General features: G+C 37.1%; 1 protein-coding gene and 1 pseudogene across 4 annotated transcripts in view; both read left to right on the top strand.

Annotated features, from left to right (window-relative positions):
- Positions 1-21,242, top strand: part of ARAP2 (ArfGAP with RhoGAP domain, ankyrin repeat and PH domain 2) — a 249,271-nt gene that overhangs the window by 164,781 nt on the left and 63,248 nt on the right. For 2 of the 4 annotated variants that reach the window (XM_054553813.2, XM_063723365.1), the window contains 3 exons: positions 1,412-1,475; positions 7,858-7,992; positions 13,079-14,331. In XM_054553813.2, the coding sequence (XP_054409788.2) occupies positions 1,412-1,475; positions 7,858-7,992; positions 13,079-13,450 (571 nt within the window). In that variant the 3' untranslated portion in view covers positions 13,451-14,331. Of the gene's footprint in view, positions 1-1,411; positions 1,476-7,857; positions 7,993-13,078; positions 15,376-21,242 lie in introns of those variants that run through there. The other 2 variants (XM_024246354.3, XR_010139659.1) reach the window with 2 other exon arrangements.
- On the top strand, positions 15,678-16,281 carry LOC100450570 (LIM and senescent cell antigen-like-containing domain protein 2; annotated as a pseudogene).

Here is a 21,242-nt window from a genome sequence, read left to right as displayed (position 1 = left end):
TATTCCAGGAGTCCTAAGTGCTTTTCAGGCCTCTTTGCTTTTGTTTTGGCGTACATTCTCCACCTCTCCACTGAGGAGTGTTTTCTATGCTGTACCATGTTTCTCTCCTGCTTTAAAACTTCTGTGAATTCTTTCACCTGTAGGATCAAGCACAGAATTGTTGCGTGGCATGCAAGGCTATATATGACTCCATCAACTTCATCTCCCACAGCTTTTCTTTTTCACTTAATGACAAAACAAGCATCTATCTTGAATCACCACGCATTCCTTGCTGTTTCACATCTGCATGTGTGATGTACGTGGTCCCTCTACTGAACCTTTGTTTATACATCTCGCTTCTCTTTCCTCTCATACTTTCATTCTCCCCTGATGACCCAACCAACTCAACTGTCAATGTTCTTTGAAATCATAGCTCAAATGCCCCAAAGCCTTATCTAATAGCTCTCACCTCTCATCATTATTTCTTCTTTGCACCTACAGTATTTTATAAACAAGAGTACATAATTAAAATGATTTGTGGCAGGAATGGTTTTCCTGGACATGGTAATAGGGAAAGACAATGTTTTCATGAGGTGCTGATGAAGAAAACACACATTTTTTAGAAATTTCATTTTCAACATTTTTCAGGTAAATTATTTTGATAATACAGGAATGTAAAGAATACAATTACTTTGAAATGCCCATTAGGTCTTTCCAATATCAATTATAAAATTTTCCTCTTATAAAGAACAACCCTCTCCTCATCCCCAAGTCTATGGTTTCTATGTTTGCACTCAGTTTTATTTTTGCTTTTTCTCACTGTGTTGTAATTTATTTGTCTACATGCTTAGCTCCCCTAATAGACTACAGGAGCCTTCAGGACAAGGTCTCTGTTTTAGTTAGTCTTTCAATAAAAGGTTACTTAATCACTGTTATTGGATATACAGTGGTTTTTCATGTAGTTTTACTTTTTATGAATCTGTGGATATTAGTGTTTATAATTACAATGATGGAGACTATGTCTCAGCCTTTTTAAAAGAAAGATCTGCTCTTATGAGAATGTGCACATATTTTTCTTCTCAGGCTCAGAATTTTAGTGGAATACAGTGTTTTACCATCATGTACTTGAAAAGGCAAAATGAAATAGATCTTTCTGCCTTTCCAAAAAATATTGGTGATCATTTTGCAGCACTTACCAAAGGCTTCAGTTGTATTTTGTTTAAACCAATATATTTACACTGTAACTTTGTATTGTACATTTAGCAGAAGACCAAAACAACTTGTACTGAAATGTTCCACTTTTGTGATTGCATTATGTCATTAATCAGGAGAAACCCAAAGAGATTTTTGATCACCAAATCACTCAGCAGATACACTAGAGAATAGTCAATTGTCTTTTTGAATGACATAGTTTATAAATCTCGTTTTGCAGGCACCTGTGTTGTGATAGTTCACAAACTCAGACGGAGTGGATGACCAGTATCTTTATTGCCCAGGTACAAGATTTGTTTGAACTATCCAGTAGAGTATAATAACTTTGTTTACAGGAAATGTTAGTGTGATGGTGATTTCTAAAGAATTTTTAATAAGCATTTTAAATGTATATACAATTGACATAAACTTTGATTCTCTCATTCTTAGTTTTTAAAATAGTATATTAAAGTTCAAATTTATTCATTACCTTTTGAAAGACAGTTTATTCCATTAAAGCTTCTTTTCTGCCAGCCCCACAGCCTCCTTGGCTTAGGTGAGGTGTGTTGCTTTAAAATGGTCGTGTAAGAAAGAGGGACTTATCTAAGCTGTCATCCTACCACAATCCCACACAGACCTTCATTTAGAAAAGTGTTCTATTTCCCTTCTTGTTCTCCCACTCTCTCCACCCCTGCCTTTCCAGAAACAAGGACAGGAACCTACTTTTCTTTAATAACTATTGTGTGCTGGATACTTCATAAGAATAACTCATGTATTCCTTGCAGCAAACCATACAAGATGTTTTTTGGTTTTATAAAACAAATGTTTTGTTGTTTGCTCAGGACCATATATTTAATTAGTAGTTTAAACCCAGGGATGTCTGAGGCCAATGCTTATACTCAGTTCTGTATTTGTTTTCCTTCCTAGAGCAGGACTTACCCTTTTGAGGAACAGTTAAGTAGTCCCATTAATTGGACTGGTTTGTTTCCCAACCTTGTCTAGCTAAATTCCCAACAATGCTTCTCATGGAGCATTGAAATTCACTGGTAACGATTAAGTTGCTATTCTTAATGGCAGGTATTTTCCTGTTTCCCTTACAAGGAATAAGTTAGCTCACTCCAAAATCTATTTCTTATTTGTTCTGAAAATAGTTTTCTCTGTTCATTTAATGTATTAACCTTTCCAGTGGTTAATAAACACAGCTCTTCTCAGCGTGTTTCTCTACCATTACTACCTGGAAAAACGTGTGCACAAGAGACTGGCTGCTAACTTTTTAGAGGCTTTTCTTCTTCTTCTTCTTTTTGTAACTTATTAAAATTCAGATATTCAACTCCTTTTTTTTTTTTTTTTTTTTTTTTTTGAGACAGAGTCTTGCTCTGTTGCCCAGGCTGGAGTGCAGTGGCATGATCTCAGCCCACTGCAATCTCTGCCTCCTGGGTTCAAGTGATTCTCCTGCCTCAGCCTCCTGAGTATCTGGGATTACAGGTGCGCACCACCATGCCCAGCTAATTTTTGTATTTTTAGTAGAGTTGGGGTTTCACCATGTTGGGCAGGCTGGTCTCAAACTTCTGACCTCAGGTGATCTGCCCACCTTGGCCTCCCAAAATGCTAGGATTACAGGCATGAGCCACTGCGCTAGGCCACACTGAGTTCTACTTTAGGAAAAACAAAAAACTGGATTTGAAGTCTTTTGGTAAAGTTGGGACTATAGAGTCTAAAGCTGTTACAGTGTCGTTTGTGGCACAACTACACTGATGTTTTTGTTTTTATAATTGGAGTCAGTAGACTCTGCAGTTGAAATTTAAGGAATGAATGCAGGAAGCAAAGCCTACTCTCACTACGAGGTTATTTCTCAGTGTCTCATGTTTTAATCCTAGTCCTTGTCTCAAAGATTTAGCCTAATTATCTTTCCTCTGTTCTTTTTACTTCTTGGTATTATTCAGGTCCTCCCTTAAGATAAACACAGAAGCCTTCTTGGATTTAAGGATTTATGGTTCATCTCTGTAGGGAAACAGCAAAATAGCAAACATTAATATATATGTTAAAAGCGTAGACATACAAACATGTATGCGAATTAACAGTAAACACCCCTTTTATAATGAGCTCTTTTTGGTATTCCGAGTACTTTTGTAATCTCCATCCTTTCCACACCCCTAACTCAAAAGTCGTCTAGACTTCAGCTTAAATATCCCATTCTCAGAGAAACTTTTCCTGACCTTCAGATGACTTAGACCTTCAGGTTATCACCCTTAGCATCCTGTACTTCTCCACTGTGACACTAATTAATAAAGAAAAAAATGTAATTAGCTATTTCATGTCTGTCTCTCTTACTAAAATGTAAACTCCGTGAAAAGAAGGACTCTTCATTATGTTTGACTTGTATGTCAAGTACATGTTCAGTTAGTATTTCTAAAATAGGAAATAGGGTAAGAAAATCAGTAATCAGATAAAATTTCAAATGGATATCCATGTGATAAAATAGGAGAATCATAAAATATGTCAGGTAAGGAGAGCATGTGACTGACATAAGGAAGGCACTAATTGAGCAAGGTTCTCAGGGAATGGCTTTCTGAGTAGGTGACAGGTGACCTGAGACCAGTCTGAAATGAGAGGGGAATCATGCAGGCTTCCAGGAAGGATCATTCAGGGATGGGGCCAGCAGGGTAGGTCCTGAGACATCATCACTGTCTTGTTTTATTCTATAAACATCATGAAGGTAAGATATTAGAGATGAGGAAGGCTTGTGACAAATTATGTAGTTCCTGGTTAATAGTTTGAAACAAGGGAAGGATATAATCTAATTTTAATTGAAAATAATTATTTTGTTCACTTCGTTGAGTCTGCAGTGTAGAGGGTCAAAGATGCAAGTGGGATGAACAGCTATAGGAAAGAAGATGTCAGTTCAGACTAGGGTGGTAACAATGAATATGGTAAGACAAATTAAGACTCAGGAATATTTTGAAGGTAGAGCCAATAAGGCTTTTGGAATTATTGTGAAGCGACTACGTTATCTGTGGTGTATACCCTAGAGTTCCTTGTCACACGCCAGGAAAATTTAGGACACAGACACACACGAGGAGTTTAGGATCAGGAGGTTTAATAGGTAGAAGAGAAGAGAAAGAGAAACAGCTTCCTCTATACAGGAAGAGGTCTCCAAGCAGAAAGGACCAGCTGGTGCAGAATGCGCAGTTTTATAGTCCAGTTTGAGGAGGTTGTGTCTGATTTACGAAGGGCTCACAGATTGGATTGATCAGATACGGCGTTTACATAGTGTATGGGTAAGTCTGGTCACCCCCACCCTAATCTTCTTATGCAAATGGGCTTTCCAGTTGATTGACACCATGTTGTCCTCTCCTTACAATGCATTTGGCTGGCAGAGAAGGGAAGATGGAGCCGCCATCTTGAAAACGTCTAGTCCTTGGTTCCTGTCAGCATTCACCCCTGCAAGCTCCTAGAATGCAGGCTGCTCTTTGTTAGAAAATGGGTTGGGACTGCTTTTCATTAAAAAGAAAAGCCTTACCAAGGACTCCCATGCCCTTGCTATCTGCTAAGTAATTCCTTCTTAACTCCTGTGTCCATTGGCTAATGCAGTTTGAGAGGAAGAGTAGAAATCAGAAAAAATTATGTTTTTTGGCAACTGTCAGATGTAAGTGGGATCATCAGAGATGTAGAAGGAAATGAAGAGTTCTGTTTTGGCCACATAAAATTTGAGATGCCTATTAGATACACAGATGTGTATGCTGGGCAGCAGATTGGATGTATGGATCAAAAACTCAGGCACAGGTTTGGGGATAAAATGTAAATTTGGGAGAAGTCAGCACTTAGATTATATTCAAAGCTATAGGATTAGATGAGATGCCTGGGGGAGAAGGTTTGAGGTGGAGAGGGAGGCATAGAGGTGGGAGGGGGAGAGAGAGAGAGAACGGAGGAATAAGCCCTGGGACATTTCAAAATTTAAAGCATAGGCAGAAGGCAAAAAAACAGCAAAAGCAATGATAAGAAGTAAGAAAGGAGGAAAACCAGGTGATGGGTACAGAAAATTCTGTCAAGTAATTTCTTATGTAATTAAATGAGGTTGTGACTAGATAGAGGTGAAGGTAGGTTTGGGGGTTTTGATTTATCTTTAAGATGGGGGAGTGTGTATTTGCATACATTATATGAAGACAATCCAATCAGGAAGAAGAAATGGATAGAAGAGGAGAGATGTTATTAAACAAGCAGAGGCCCTGAACAGACATGAAATGATATGATCTAGTGCGTGGTTATTCATTATTAAAAATCATTGTATAGCAGAGACTGTGGCACATTTCTTCTCAAATTATTGACCACCTCAATTTATGACCCACTGAGCAATTATAGATATGACTGGATAAAAGTTATTTGCAATCAGCAAATATTGATTGCAAGAAGTAAACTCACTTAGATGACTATAGATGCAAGGAGATTGGTACATTTCATGATGGGAGTATTTTCTTAAATGATCAGTAATAATTGTTGGATTGAATCAGTGAGATCACCACATGTGACACAGGCAGGGTTTTTGAAGTGTAAGGGCAGAGGCAAAGGAGAGAAGTAATCTTCAGAGAGTGAGGAAACCAGTTGTCCCATGGTAGAACTTCAAGGCAGTGCTGAATGGTTTCTTAAAATTTAAGGTTAAATTTAAAGTGTGATGGATCTACAGAGTAATTTATTTTTGTCCTCCATCAGCTGGCAGGCACTCATGAAATAAGCTGAATTGTGTTTAATTAGGTTTGGGGCTTTGCCAGGCAAGTATGATAGAGAACGAAGGAGCAAGAAAATAAATAAGTAATCAGATAAAATTTGGACTTGAAGATATTTACAAGGAAGTGAGTTTACTGATTGACCATGAAATGAAAGCCAGACAATGAGGGAAGTGGTCAAAAATGTTGTGAGAAGAGTGGTGGTGGATTAGAGGTCTCAAGGAGTGAAAAGAATAGTTAAAATGAATGAAACTAAATTTAGTTAGCTGGAAAGATTTGCAAAGGTTAGAAATTGGAAGGCAGAAATGGAGATGTTTAGGTGTGGTCTTTGGTTATAAAATGAAAGTTTGATCCTCACCTATATGATCCACGCTGTATGACTTTTGAAGTCATTTACAAATAACTACAAATGTTAAATCAGAACACATCACTTGGATGTAAAGTAGAAAAAAATGCCTCTTAGTTCAATTCAAGGAGAGTTAGCTGGTATTCACAGTTGTATATTATTTCAGAAAAGAGAAATATGGATTTGGGAACCGCATTTGCTCTTAGATTCTTCAAAATATATTTTAGCGTATGCACTACACATCAGTGATTTGAAAGTGTAAGGGTAATTCACAAAATTGCCTAATTCCCTCTCAGTCAGTTTTCTCCCAGGTTTATGTTTTGGGAACATCATATAATATATATAATATCCTTTTTTTAACCATGTTTGGTACTGTGTCATAAAAATAATATGAAGCTATAACCTTCCAATTGAAATACTGTATAACCTACCATTATAGATTTGCTGAACTAAGGTAAATGCTTCACTAACATTCAAGGGTAGATACGATGCACATTAAAGGATCTGCACTGTAAGATCATTGAGGAATAAATGAAAATTATATGTACATTGATAAACATACAGCTTGGCAGTTTGCCCCTTAGTTAAATTAGTGTTATTATGTGGTGGGTAGACAGTAAATATTTGTTTAAATGAGTTCTTTGCCATAAAGCAACACATTAAAATAAGAGCTGCAACCTAAGAACAATAATCTGTTGCTTAAGAATTGAGGGAAATAAAGAGTAGGCATCTAGCTATATAGTTAACTAAATGGTTTTCATTTCATTACAATATCTGTAAACTTTTCATTTTATACTTGGTATTCTGTGTTTACATCATAGATTGTTGTTTGAAAATCAATATACTTTTTCCAAATTCTGGAAAGTTAGTCTACCCTGGAGAGTACAAAATTCTTTAAAGAATTTTTTATATGTATGTATCAGAGATGAATCACTCCAGAGCTTATCTTTTTACCTGTGAACATTTATCCCCATCCAAATTAACCTTTCTCCAGTCATACGTATAATTATTTAGAAGGCAAGAATATATAGTCAATGATTTGAGAACAAATGTGCCCCACTCTCCATTGTACAATGATTTTCAGTAAAGATGTTGAAATGTCTGAGTAAAAAGATGATATTTCTTTGGAACTCAATTAGATAAAATAGTAACATTTTTCAAGAGGTCATAAAGTTAGGCTAATTTTTCTGACAGTCATGCCTTAGGTTGATTTGGGATATATAAGATGAAATTATTTTTGCACTGAAATCATATTTGGTGTAAATGTATAGTTACTTAGATTACAGTGCCTAGCAATGTAGACAAGTGTACTATTTTTCTTCCACAAAGAGATTTGCCAGTTGCCTCAAATATTTTTCCCCTTTTGGTTTGATAAGTAGCATAGAAGGCATGTATTTGAAACTTAGAAATTGAGCTGAGACCTCAAAGCTCAGTTCAGTTAAGAGTTTCATGTCCTGGAGCGATGCTGCCACCAGAGTCAACATCATAATCACAAATGGAATTCTCATGGAAATCAGATCATTCGATGTGGATATGTGGGAAAGAAACCAAGTGGCTTTATGACATAGTATACCACATAATAAAATCACACACCAACAGCAAGAAATTGTGTTTCCACAGCATGAATATGATATATGGCCACCAGCTGGAAAGGAACGAAAACGTTCAATAACCAAAAATCCCAAAATTGGAGGTTTGCCTCTGATTCCTATACAGCATGAGGGGAATGCAACCTTGGCCCGGAAAAATATCGAGGTAGGTTAGGATTTTGTTTGTTTTATATTCAATTATAGAATATATTTTCCTATGTCATAATGTGATTAGGTCATTAATTACTTCATTGGCTTCAAAAGCACAATAATAATCACTTTGAAAAGCATGGTAATAATCACATACAGCAAGAAAACAGTATGAATAACCTTATACCTTTTATTTTAATATCATTGACCACCCAATCACATATGCACAATACTACTTGTTTTCTTACCTCTAAAGTAGCCAATTTAAAATATGTGTATAGAAATTCTGGTGGTAAAATCACAACTTCAAATTCATTTTACAAGCTTACTTAAAACACCCTCAGAGTAAGCCCATAGCAGAATATGTCTGGAGCCCTGGTAACTAAACTTTCTAGTAATATAATCACATTCTAGTGCTTTGGGAACTGATGCGGTCTCTCAGTTAATTTAAGGACCTACAAGATGAACCCTGAGAATCAAAAAAAAAAGATTTGGCATCTTTCATGAGAGCTACTGTTTGTTTTCCTTCTCACCTTGAGGGTTGGGAGAACATAAGCGGCATCAATTTTGACATGAAGTTTGGCCTCTTCAGCAAAGAACATAGGCTGTTTACTCTCAAAACTCATTAGCCATTTTGGGACCAACACATATTTCAGTGTCTTAATTGAGTCCCTGAAAGCAAAAAGAAAAGCAGTTAGAAGGTGTTCTTATATCTTCCTTGAGCCTAAATTTGGAATTAAGCTGTTCGAATCTTTTGCTCTCCAAACAGAAATAACTTTTGAAAGAAAAAAGCCATTTTAACCTAGTGATCAGATTTTTAAACTTTTTGTGCATATCCTTTCTTGAACATTTATCCCACTGTAATATTCCTTCTCTAAAAGAGAAAAGCTTCAAAAATAATGGTCCTTTGTTTACTGCTTAGTCATTCTGCCCTGATGTAATCAAAGTAAGGAATATGTCTCCAAGAAATCATGACCTTTTCATTTCTTCCATTCTGTACCGAGTTTTTTTTGTTTTTTTTTTTTTAGGTAATAAACTGCTCTGCAGAGTTCCTTATCTAATCAAGCATCTTAAAATTCTAAGAGTTACATTTCCCAGGAACCCAGGACAGGGAACACAGGCTGAACAGATGAAACTAACATAGGGAGAGATACGCCCTACAGTGACTGTAGAATCTTTTGACATTGCCTTCAGATCAATTATCAGCAATGCAAAATAAATTATTGGGATCAAAATGTATTAACCAGTATCTAGTATAGATGATGATTGACTGTATAATAATTTCTTAGCCTTATCCCAAATCCACAATTTCAGAGACAATTTTTAACATATTTAAGATAGGAAAACTGAAGAACTGAAACTATGAGTGTTTACAAGCTTTTAAAAGAATTACATGCATTTTCAATTACTGGAAAATTTCTGAGTCTTTAAAATAAACCAAGCTCTTTGTAAGATTAGTAAATATAAGGTATTTTGGTGATTTGATAAATTTGGCAAAGACATTTTTTAAATGTTTAATGTTGGAAAAACATAATGAAACTTACTTTATAAGGCAATAATAGAAATGTTTTAAAAAAAATTTCATATAAACCATGAAAATACTTGCCATAGAATTAGATTCATATAAAAATTTTAAAAAATATATTTACAAAATAACTAACCATTTTTGACCCTTTGTTTTAAAAATGAAAAGTGAGTTAAAATATTAAGTATAATATATTAATAAAAATTAGTCATAACAATGAATATATTCAAGAAGAATTATTTTTCAAAGAAGTTATTGGCAGATTAATAAATTTTGTGGCTAAGCCTGGCTTTCATTCAGTCCTATTGAAAGTAATATAAGAATACCTTATCCAGTAGGGAAGGCTTCATGGTGGAAGTGACTTCTCAAGTTAATTGGGGAAATTAGTAGTGAGCCAGCTGAATATGCCAAGTTGTTGGCAGAGGAAATCACACATGAAGAGGCAAACAGAATGCTTAAGAATGCACAAACTAGATACTACCTGTGGTCCTCCTACTGAGTCCCTATAAAATCACGGATATCTTACTTTAACGCCATTGTTCTAAGCTGCTTTATCTGTAAGCATGTGGGATTAATAAAAGCCCCCACCTTATAGTGCTGTTGTGATGATTAAGTGACATTATACATGAAACTTTATTAGAATAATGACTAGCATATCTTTAACGTATATTGAGACAAAATATTAAGGAACTTGGAAGATGATATGGAATAATTCGTTAGTTTTTTTCAAAGTTGCTATTTTAAGAGCAATATCTGTAAAACAAAAATAATGAGCAAAGAATGATGATGCAGTGAAGCAGAAAATAGTGACATAGAATCCCACCCATAAGCCCCTCTCTTTGTTGTTAGTATCCTGAGCACATTTTGATGCGGTAGAAAGCAGCACATTGATTTCAGAAAGGCCAACCTGGGGTCCCCTCCCAAGCTCTCACTTATGCAACCTGGGGCAAATTTTTTTCTTTGAGTTTCTATTTCTGCATCTTAAGATAAAGACAATTTACTTTAAATTATGGATAATACAGAGTTTAAAGCGTTTAAAGTGTTGTGATGATTAAATTTATTGATATGATTATGTATTTTACAACATAAAGATTAAGTAACACAGTGAGTTTGGTAATGAAAGCCAGTTAAGAGAGTTTCTAGTATACTCTGTACGTATTGGTCGTATTACTTTTTGGTGTCCTAAGACCTCTGTAACCATTGGCTTGCCCCTAGATTTAATGGAAAATATGAAGGCACAGGCTAAAGCCATGTGAATGATTTGCTGTGAGAACCCATCCATTATACCATTCTCTAGCTATGATAAGTAAAAACTACTCTGTCTGCCACTGGGAGAGACAGACTCTGTTTCAGATTATGATTTCCGTTCAAACAACTGGTTTTCCCTCAGCACCCTGTGACATGAACTGGCATTGCCCGTAGCAAGCCATCTCTTGCTCTTCTACTTTCAGACTTTATCTCGCTCTCTTTTTAAATTATGAATGCCTAATCTTTTAAGGACAGTACAGTGTATAAACTATGACTTTCTTTCCCCATTGTCTATGCACTTGGCTTTCTTTCTTCATAACATTCAAGGCAATTTGGCACACCATATTATTCATGCAAAATTCTTCCTCACTCTCCCATCCCTAACTCTTTACAATTCACTTCCATCACATCTCCCCACCTTCATTTAAGGTTACATAATTTAGGCTAATATTATAGATGTATTTAGTCCATTCCCTTATTGCTATAAAGAAATGTCTGAGACTGGGTAATTTATGAAGAAAAGATGTTTAATTAGCCCGTGGTTTCACAGGAAGCATGGTGGCATCTGCTTGGCTTCTCGGGAAGCCTTAGGAAGCTTATAATTATAGCAGAAGGCAAATGGGAAGCAGGCACATCTTACATGGCTGGAGCAGAAGCAAGAGAGAGACGGGAAAGGTGCTACACACTTTTAAATGACCAGATCTCAAGATAACTCACTCAGGAGAACAGCACAGAGGGGATGGTACTAAAACCACTCATGAAAACCCCACCCCCACGATTCAGTCACCTCTTATCAGGCCCCATCTCCAACACTGGATTACATTTGAACATGAGATTTGGGTGAGGATATAGATGCAAACCATATCAGTAGTGTACCTGAAATTTCAGCATTATGTATGTTATTACTTGGCCCTTAAATTCTGTATCTAAGAGAGTCCCAAAGTTTTTATGCTGATGGTTGAAAGATAATGAGAACTGTCAGTCTGATATATAAAACCTCTCTATATTTATCCTTAATTTTTCCCAAGTAATAGATGCCAAGTGAAACTTTTTAACAAGATTTAAGTTTGTTTATAAACCCTGTCTTGTTTTTTTTACTTCATTTGTGATAAAATAGATATATCATGAAATTTTCTACTTTATTTAAAAATACATGCAATTCAGTGGCATTGGTCATATTTACATTGTTGTTCAACCATCACTACTCTTTTTCTTAGTATTTTAACATACTCTAATGAAACTTTGGAATTAAGCTAGATATTAAACATTTCTTCCTATAAATTTCAGAGTAGGAAAAATATATATAGCTTAAGATGTATAATCAGAATCTTATCAGAAAATTCCAAATTTCAAAATTATTTGTACATTATATTCATGAAAATATTTTTATTCCACTTGAATTTTCTGTTATAAATTTATGTTTGGATCTACTGAGATTAAGGAAAATAGAACAGTGTTGTATACTGGAAACTGTTTAAACTTTTCTTCATTTACTCATTCAAAAATATTTATTGATCATTTCCTATGTGTGTACAAGGCTCACACTTCAGTGAACTAATTAAACAAAAGGAAAAAAAAAATGGAAACCTTGCTAGACATACCTAAGCAGGAGTGAGTTAGAAGAGGCAAGTATGAAGTGAGATTCAATTTGAATAACTAACCCAAAAGACATCTTTGAAGTGGTATACTGAATGCATGTTAAAATGAATTTCCATGGATTGCATTTTACAGATGTTCCTCAACTTATGATGGGGTTACATACCAATAAACTCACCATAAGGTGAACATACATAAAATAAAAAATGTGTTAAATACAACTAACCTATGGAATGTTGTAGGTTAGCCTAGCCTAGCTTAAACATGTTCAGAACATTTATATTAGCCTACAGCTGGGCAGAATCATCTGGCAACACAGCACACTGTATCAGTTATTCACCCTCGTGAGTGCATGGCTGACTGGGAGCTGCAGCTCACTGCCACTGCCTAGCATCACTAGAGAGTATCCTACCACACATCGCTAACCGGGGAAAAGATCAAAATTCAGAATTTGAAGTATGCTTTTTACTTAATGCATATTTGTTTTTCACCATTGTAAAGTCAAAAAATCGTATTGAAGCATTGTAAGCCAGGGACTGTCTGTAGTTGATTTTGTAGCTCTAAGATTAGTATATAAATTCAGACATGCCACTTGTATCGAAGTAAAGTTAGGACCTAAGTCATAGAAATGAGATCTTTTATAGGAAGCATCAACTTTTATATGGATTGCACTTTCTAAACCTAAATCATGCCAAATCTTGCTTCCCTGTGAGACATTTTATTTTATTTTTAGAGTGCAAGAGCAGAACTTGAAAGGCTGCGGCTCAGTGAAAAGTGTGATAAAGAGTCCGTGGACTCGAGCTTAAAGGAGAGAGCTTCCATGGTGGCCCACTGCCTGGAGCACAAGGATGATAAACTTCGAAATCGAACCCGAAAACATCGGAGTTTCAACTGCCTGGAGGACACAGAGCCTGAAGCCCCACTTGGGCAACCAAAAGGCCATAAAGGCCTAAAGACATTGAAGAAGACTGAGGACAGGAATAGCAAAGCTACTTTGGACTCTGATCATAAGTTACCATCAAGGGTAATTGAAGAACTTAATGTGGTTCTACAGCGGTCAAGAACCCTTCCAAAAGAATTACAGGATGAGCAGATTTTGAAGTAGGAAATAAAATGAATTGCTCCCCAGATTATTTTTTTAATATTGTATGCAATCTTTATGTGTAACTCCGAAACTGAACTATAAGATAATTCATAAGAATTTGCCTGTTGATAGGCAAATTTGTCTATACTTAGGCATTTAAGGAGCATTTAAAAATATGTATATATGTGATTGAATGTAAGATTAACTTTATTTTGGTCTGAACAAAGCTTGTAAAGTTCCATTGTATTAACTTTGTGTAAGAAGACATTGGGTTACTTAGGTGGTCAGCCCTTTTAAAGTAGTTGTCTGTTAACTGGTATAATTTATGAGCAGAAATCTCAAACTGTACTGTATTGTATAAAATGCTGTGTTTAAATGAAGCCTAAGAAACTATCTGTAACATATTTTGCACTTTGAGAAACCTTATATATTAAATTACCATATGTTTTTAGGTTTATAGAAGTTCTACGTTAGGGAAAAGAAAGGGAAGTAAATTGAAAAAGCGGGGAGAATTTATTGTAGTGGCTGCCTAAAAAACACTGGAGTTTTTAAAAGAAGCAAGGAGTTAAATGTCCTACAAAACAAGGAAGTGAGCTAAGATTCATTCTAGTTCACTAATGACCAGAACTTGTCAATGAGAAACCACTTGTTAAGAAAAAAGTCCAGTGTTTATTTCCCAAGAGTAATATTCGGCCAACAGATGTAAATAATAGCACTAGCCACTCTTATTAATATTTATAGTGTTAGAAAACCAGCCACATTACAGATTCACTACGTTTGAGCTCATTGTTGGTGGCTGCTAAGAGGAAATTTACACTGCATTGGAGAGGTTGTGTACACAGAACCTGGCCTGGATGCTGATTGCACTGTCATTGTATGCAAGCATCTTTTTTTTTTTTTTTTTTTTTTTTTTTTTTTTTCAGAATTTCTGACTATACTTTTGGTACGAACAAAATTCATCACCACAGGGTCCTGTTGTTTTGTTTGATTTTTAGATTTTTTTTTATTATTATTAAGTAAGGTTGTAATGCTTTTCTCCAAATTGTCAGAAATAACTGGAAGAATACAATATATGGCCATTATGGAGCCAGGGGCTAGTTGGTGGTTTACTATACATTTGGGGGCTACCTGTTCACATTTAATCTAGGTTTTTTTTTTTTTTTAATAAGGGAGTGGTCTCTTCCCTGTACTTATGAATAAGGACAAAGGCCTATTTTTGTTTCCACATAAAGATCAGCTACTGAATTGGTGATTTTCCTGACAGACAATACTATCTAATCATAGTTCATGTTAGGGGAAGCATTTTTCATCGGTTTCTTTAAAATTGGATTGTCTGGTGAGTTTTGATATTAAACATTATTTTGTATAGCTAAGCTTTTTTTTAGCATTTCTTTTCTATTTTTCAATCTATATACACAGGCCCATACTTCAGTCAGTCCAATCATAGTACAGTGATGTGGTGGTAAATGCTATGAATTTCTTCATTGTAAAATACAGATCATTTGTATTTTGGGGTGATAAAATAGTTCACCATGGGTATGAGATATTTATTCTTTAAATCAAAGTAAATTAGAATTTTTAAAAAGCACAAAACTGCAGGACAGTTTATGAAATAGGTGGCACTATTAGGGAATCTTCCTTTAAAGCAACAAATCATGTTATTTAGAAAGAAAAACTAATCTTAAACGTACTATTTCTAATAAATATTTATATTTTTATGAAAAAGAGGTATGTAGAAATTAATATTTGGTGATGTTGGACAGTGGAAAAGTATCTAGAGTTTTTACCTGCCTTATCTGAATTCTTCTTGAAACTTGAGCTTAAACTCTAATAGCTGTTTCCCTTTCTATTCTGAACAATTGTCTCCATTTTTCAAGTGTGAGATAAGGGCTAATGATGACATCTCATTTATTTTGAGTAAACATTAAAATTGTTTTACAAGTCTACTTGAATGTGACTTTATTGTTTTCAGAAGTTGAAGGTTGTTATTGTGAAATAGATAAAATAGATTAGCTTTCTTTTCTTTTCTAAAAAAATTTAATTTAATATATACTTCAAACTGGCTGTATTGTTTTTCGAAACAGGTCACTATAAGTAGCTTTATTTATTTAAAGGCCCACTTGCTGAGAACCAGGCACAATTACAGGCTCTGTGGCCTGTATTGACGAGGCTGCTGACCAGCCACATCCCTACAAGATGCATAGTACCACCCCTGGTTTATAGGCATCTCTGCCAGCCTTGCCGTACCATGCGAAGGCCAAGGGACTGGCACAAGTGCTTGGCACCTCAGCAGTGCCACTTGGTCATTCATGAGCAGTCCCTCATGTTCAGGAACAGTGCCTGCCACCCAGGCCACTGCAGCTGCATCCACTGTTGGAAGGAGCTGACTGGTGAGGCCCATGAGCTGAAGGGTGAACTCTGCTGCCTGCCCTGCATTGACAAGATGCTGTCCCCATTTCTAGGGACTGCAGCCAGCCCATCAAGGGCCACATAGTGAATACACTGGGCAAAGAGTGGTGGCATGCAGAGCTCTTTGCCCTGAGTGTGAGAAGCCATTCCTGGGGCTCTGGCACTATGAGAAGAAGGGCCTGGCCTACTTTGAGATCCACTACAGCCAGCTCTTTGGGACATCTGCTACAGCTGCACCCATGCGGTCAAGGGTGGCATGGTGTTGGCCCTCAACAAGGCCTGATGTGTGTGAACTGCTTCTGCTCCACCTGCAAGAGCAGCTCACTCTGAAGATCAAGTTTGTGGAGTTTGACATGAAGCCTGTGTGTAAAAGGTGCTAGGAGAACTTCCCACTGGAACTGAAGAAGAGGCTGAAGAAGTCATCGGAGCTCACGTCTCGCTAGGCCTAGCGCAAGTCTGGGAACCTCAATTCTGAAGGCTCTCTTGCCTGGCCCTTCTCTCCCTCCCTTCCTTCTCCCAGAGGACCTCTGCCTTCTCCCTCTCCAGCTCACTGCCTTCTCACAGCCACCTCCCACTTCTATTGTCTGTTCTTGGACTCCTCATCTCCCTTTACCTGCTTCTCGTCCTCCCCTTGTCTCCTTCCTCATCATCTCCACCCTTTCTTTTCTCTTATCTCTGCCTTCCCCAATGTCTTTTCTCTCCTTTGTGGTGGCTTCTCTCTTTCCTTCTGTGCAGAGGCAGGGACCCAAGAGGTGGGGAGCCTGTGAAAGACCTGGGCCCATGCCCTACTACTGCATCTACTACTGTGTCCATGGACTTCAGCCTGCAGAACTCCAGGGATAGCAAATCAGGGTCTGGGGTCACCAGAGCTCCTATCCTAACCTGTCCCTCCCCACAGGGGACCAGGTTGCACATATTCCTGTGGGACCCTCCACCCCAGAGTGTACCCACAGCCAGGGCAGCCCACCTGAGCTGCAGGACCAGGACCACCCTTTGATCTCTCACCATTCACTTAACCAAATAGTATCCCTGTGCCCAAACTGGGCCAGCAAGTCCTGCCACCCCATTCACTACCGGCAGGGACAGGAGCCCACTTCCATTAAGCAGACTTTCTGAAATCCAACCTTGGCCCCTGCCTCTGGCTAGGCCACTGTGGTTCTCCCCTCCCCTAGCCCAGAACCTGTGTTGAGACTTTGGGTGTGGCTGGGAATAGGAGGTGGTAGGGTCAGAGGTGGCTTATTTCCACCTCCAAGGAGGAGGATTCCTCCACAACCAGTGCAGACCTTATGTTGGGACTCAGGCTTGCATAATGAAGGCTTAGTCACAGGAAAAAAAAAGAAAAAAACAAAAAGCAAAGTGCTCAAAGGCACTCTCAATTTTATTTCTGTAGCCCTAAAATTAATTATTGGACATGGTTTTTAAATATTTGATTTCTAAACAAATCATTACCTGATGATTCATCAAAGTGTCACTGAGAACTCAAAACCAAACAAAAATAATTGAAGCAAAAATATGACTTATGAACATAACTATATTAGCTGCTGAATTGCATTATTTTTAAGTAAAAAATAAACTATAATGCAAAAGCAATTTTTAAATGCATCAAATGTATTTGAACAGGTCATAGCATGCAGATATTTGCATCTTTTTAAAGTTTTAATAATCACTTTAGGAAGATTAAAACTTTCACCATCACAACAAAATTTGCACAAAGACTTACATATTCTCCCTTACTCAAAAGAACTTGTAACCAACCCCAAACTCATTTTGCTTGCCTCACAACAGCCAGTAAAGTTAAGGAGGCGGAACAAGGAAGTCAACTTTATTTTGGAAAGCCAGCAAACCAAGAAGATGGCTGACTAGTGTTCTAAAATACCATTTGAAGTCAGTACAAATTTCAAGCTCTTTTTACGTTTAGGGTAGCAGGAAGAGGAAGGGGTTGGGATCAAGAGGTGAGCCACAGTTGCAGACATTTGGGTACTAGTGAGAGTTTGAGGCAGCTGGAGCTGTTTTGTCCATGGTCAGGTCACAATGCTTCTGCAAATTTTTTTTTTATACTTTAAGTTTTAGGGTACATGTGCACAATGTGCAGGTTTGTTACATAGGTATTCATGTTCCATATTGGTTTGCTGCACCCATTAACTCGTCATTTACATTACGTATTTCTCCTAATGCTATCCCTCCCCCAGACCCCCACCTCCCGACAGGCCGTGGTATGTGATGTTCCCCACCCTGTGTTCAAGTGTTCTCATTGTTCAGTTCCCACCTATGAGTGAGAACATGCGGTGTTTGCTTCTGCAAATCTTTTACAAAACATAGCTCTTTACATACTTCTCCTTTAATAACAGAGTTAGTTAAGAAAACTACATGACTGTTTTCTTTGAGTTTTTTCTCAGTGCTCTAAAATTAGCCTATAAGCAGGAATGAGTAAAGACCCCTTAAACAAAAATGGAGTTAGTTATGTTAGTTTTTCTACTGTTTCACTGTTACCAATTAGTTAAGACAGAATTAGTTGTAAAATGTGACCATTTTTCTGTCCTGTGTATGATTATCACATGTGATGATTATCAAATGTGATGATTAGGATCTAGAACTAGAAATTCCATTCGACCCAGCCATCCCATTACTGGGTATATACCCAAAGGACTATAAATCATGCTGCTATAAAGACACATGCGCATGTATGTTTATTGCAGCATTATTCACAATAGCAAAGACTTGGAACCAACCCAAATGTCCAACAATGATAGACTGGATTAAGAAAATGTGGCACATATACATCATGGAATACTATGCAGCCATAAAAAATGATGAGTTCATGTCCTTTGTAGGGACATGGATGAAATTGGAAATCATCATTCTCAGTAAACTATCACAAGAACAAAAAAACCAAACACCGCATATTCTCACTCATAGGTGGGAATTGAACAATGAGAACACATGGACACAGGAAGGGGAACATCACACTTCGGGGACTGTTGTGGGGTGGGGGGAGGGGGGAGGGATAGCATTGGGAGATACACCTAATGCTAGATGACGAGTTGGTGGGTGCAGCACACCAGCATGGCACGTGTATACATATGTAACTTACCTGCACATTGTGCACATGTACCATAAAACCTAAAGTATAATAATAATAATAATAATAATAATAATAATAATAAAAGAAAAAAAAGGAAATGCAAAGCACAGAAATGAATCAGGTAACTAAAGTTTGTTTTTAAGTTGTATAATTATTTTAACTTTTTTTATTTAAAATATTATAAATTACATTGTATTAACCCCTTTTCTGCCACAGCCACTATATGTTGAATATAAAAGTTTTAATAATTGAGATACCACGGCAGATTTAACCCTTTTTATGAGTTAAAGTTCAGAGCCCAAATGTCCTCATCTGAGAAGTAGGAATGTTGACTAGCTTGTTGACTTTTTTTTTTTTTTTTTTCTTTTATTATTATTATTATTATACTTTAGGTTTTATGGTACATGTGCACAATGTGCAGGTAAGTTACATATGTATACATGTGCCATGCTGGTGCGCTGCACCCACCAACTCGTCATCTAGCATTAGGTATATCTCCCAGTGCTATCCCTCCCCCCTCCCCCCACCCCACAACAGTCCCCAGAGTGTGATGTTCCCCTTCCTGTGTCCATGTGTTCTCATTGTTTAATTCCCACCTATGAGTGAGAATATGCGGTGTTTGGTTTTTTGTTCTTGCGATAGTTTACTGAGAATGATGATTTCCAATTTCATCCATGTCCCTACAAAGGACGTGAACTCATCATTTTTTATGGCTGCATAGTATTCCATGGTGTATATGTGCCACATTTTCTTAATCCAGTCTATCATTGTTGGACATTTGGGTTGGTTCCAAGTCTTTGCTATTGTGAATAATGCCGCAATAAACATACGTGTGCATGTGTCTTTATAGCAGCATGATTTATAGTCCTTTGGGTATATACCCAGTAATGGGATGGCTGGGTCGAATGGAATTTCTAGTTCTAGATCCCTGAGGAATCGCCACACTGACTTCCACAAGGGTTGAACTAGTTTACAGTCCCACCAACAGTGTAAAAGTGTTCCTATTTCTCCACATCCTCTCCAGCACCTGTTGTTTCCTGACTTTTTAATGATTGCCATTCTAACTGGTGTGAGATGGTATCTCATTGTGGTTTTGATTTGCATTTCTCTGATGGCCAGTGATGGTGAGCATTTTTTCATGTGTTTTTTGGCTGCATAAATGTCTTCTTTTGAGAAGTGTCTGTTCATGTCCTTCGCCCACTTTTTGATGGGGTTGTTTGTTTTTTTCTTGTAAATTTGTTGGAGTTCATTGTAGATTCTGGATATTAGCCCTTTGTCAGATGAGTAGGTTGCGAAAATTTTCTCCCATTTTGTAGGTTGCCTGTTCACTCTGATGGTAGTTTCTTTTGCTGTGCAGAAGCTCTTTAGTTTAATTAGATCCCATTTGTCAATTTTGGCTTTTGTTGCCATTGCTTTTGGTGTTTTAGACATGAAGTCCTTGCCCATGCCTATGTCCTGAATGGTAATGCCTAGGTTTTCTTCTAGGGTTTTTATGGTTTTAGGTCTAACATTTAAGTCTTTAATCCATCTTGAATTGATTTTTGTATAAGGTGTAAGGAAGGGATCCAGTTTCAGCTTTCTACATATGGCTAGCCAGTTTTCCCAGCACCATTTATTAAATAGGGAATCCTTTCCCCATTTCTTGTTTTTGTCAGGTTTGTCAAAGATCAGATACTTGTAGATATGTGGCATTATTTCTGACGGCTCTGTTCTGTTCCATTGATCTATATCTCTGTTTTGGTACCAGTACCATGCTGTTTTGGTTACTGTAGCCTTGTAGTATTGTTTGAAGTCAGGTAGTGTGATGCCTCCAGCTTTGTTCTTTTGGCTTAGGATTGACTTGGCGATGCGGGCTCTTTTTTGGTTCCATATGAACTTTAAAGTAGTTTTTTCCAATTCTGTGAAGAAAGTCATTGGTAGCTTGATGGGGATGGCATTGAATCTGTAAATTACCTTGGGAAGGATGGCCATTTTCATGATGTTGATTCTTCCTACCCATGAGCATGGAATGTTCTTCCATTTGTTTGTATCCTCTTTTATTTCCCTGAGCAGTGGTTTGTAGTTCTCCTTGAAGAGGTCTTTCACATCCCTTGTAAGTTGGATTCCTAGGTATTTGATTCTCTTTGAAGCAATTGTGAATGGGAGTTCACTCATGATTTGGCTCTCTGTTTGTCTGTTATTGATGTATAAGAATGCTTGTGATTTTTGCACATTGATTTTGTATCCTGAGACTTTGCTGAAGTTGCTTATCAGCTTAAGGAGATTTTGGGCTGAGACAATGGGGTTTTCTAGATATACTATCATGTCATCTGCAAACAGGGA

This window comes from Pongo abelii, chromosome 3, assembly GCF_028885655.2.
Source record: "Pongo abelii isolate AG06213 chromosome 3, NHGRI_mPonAbe1-v2.0_pri, whole genome shotgun sequence".
NCBI lineage: Eukaryota > Metazoa > Chordata > Mammalia > Primates > Hominidae > Pongo > Pongo abelii.
This window is presented reverse-complemented; position numbering and strand designations above follow the sequence as displayed.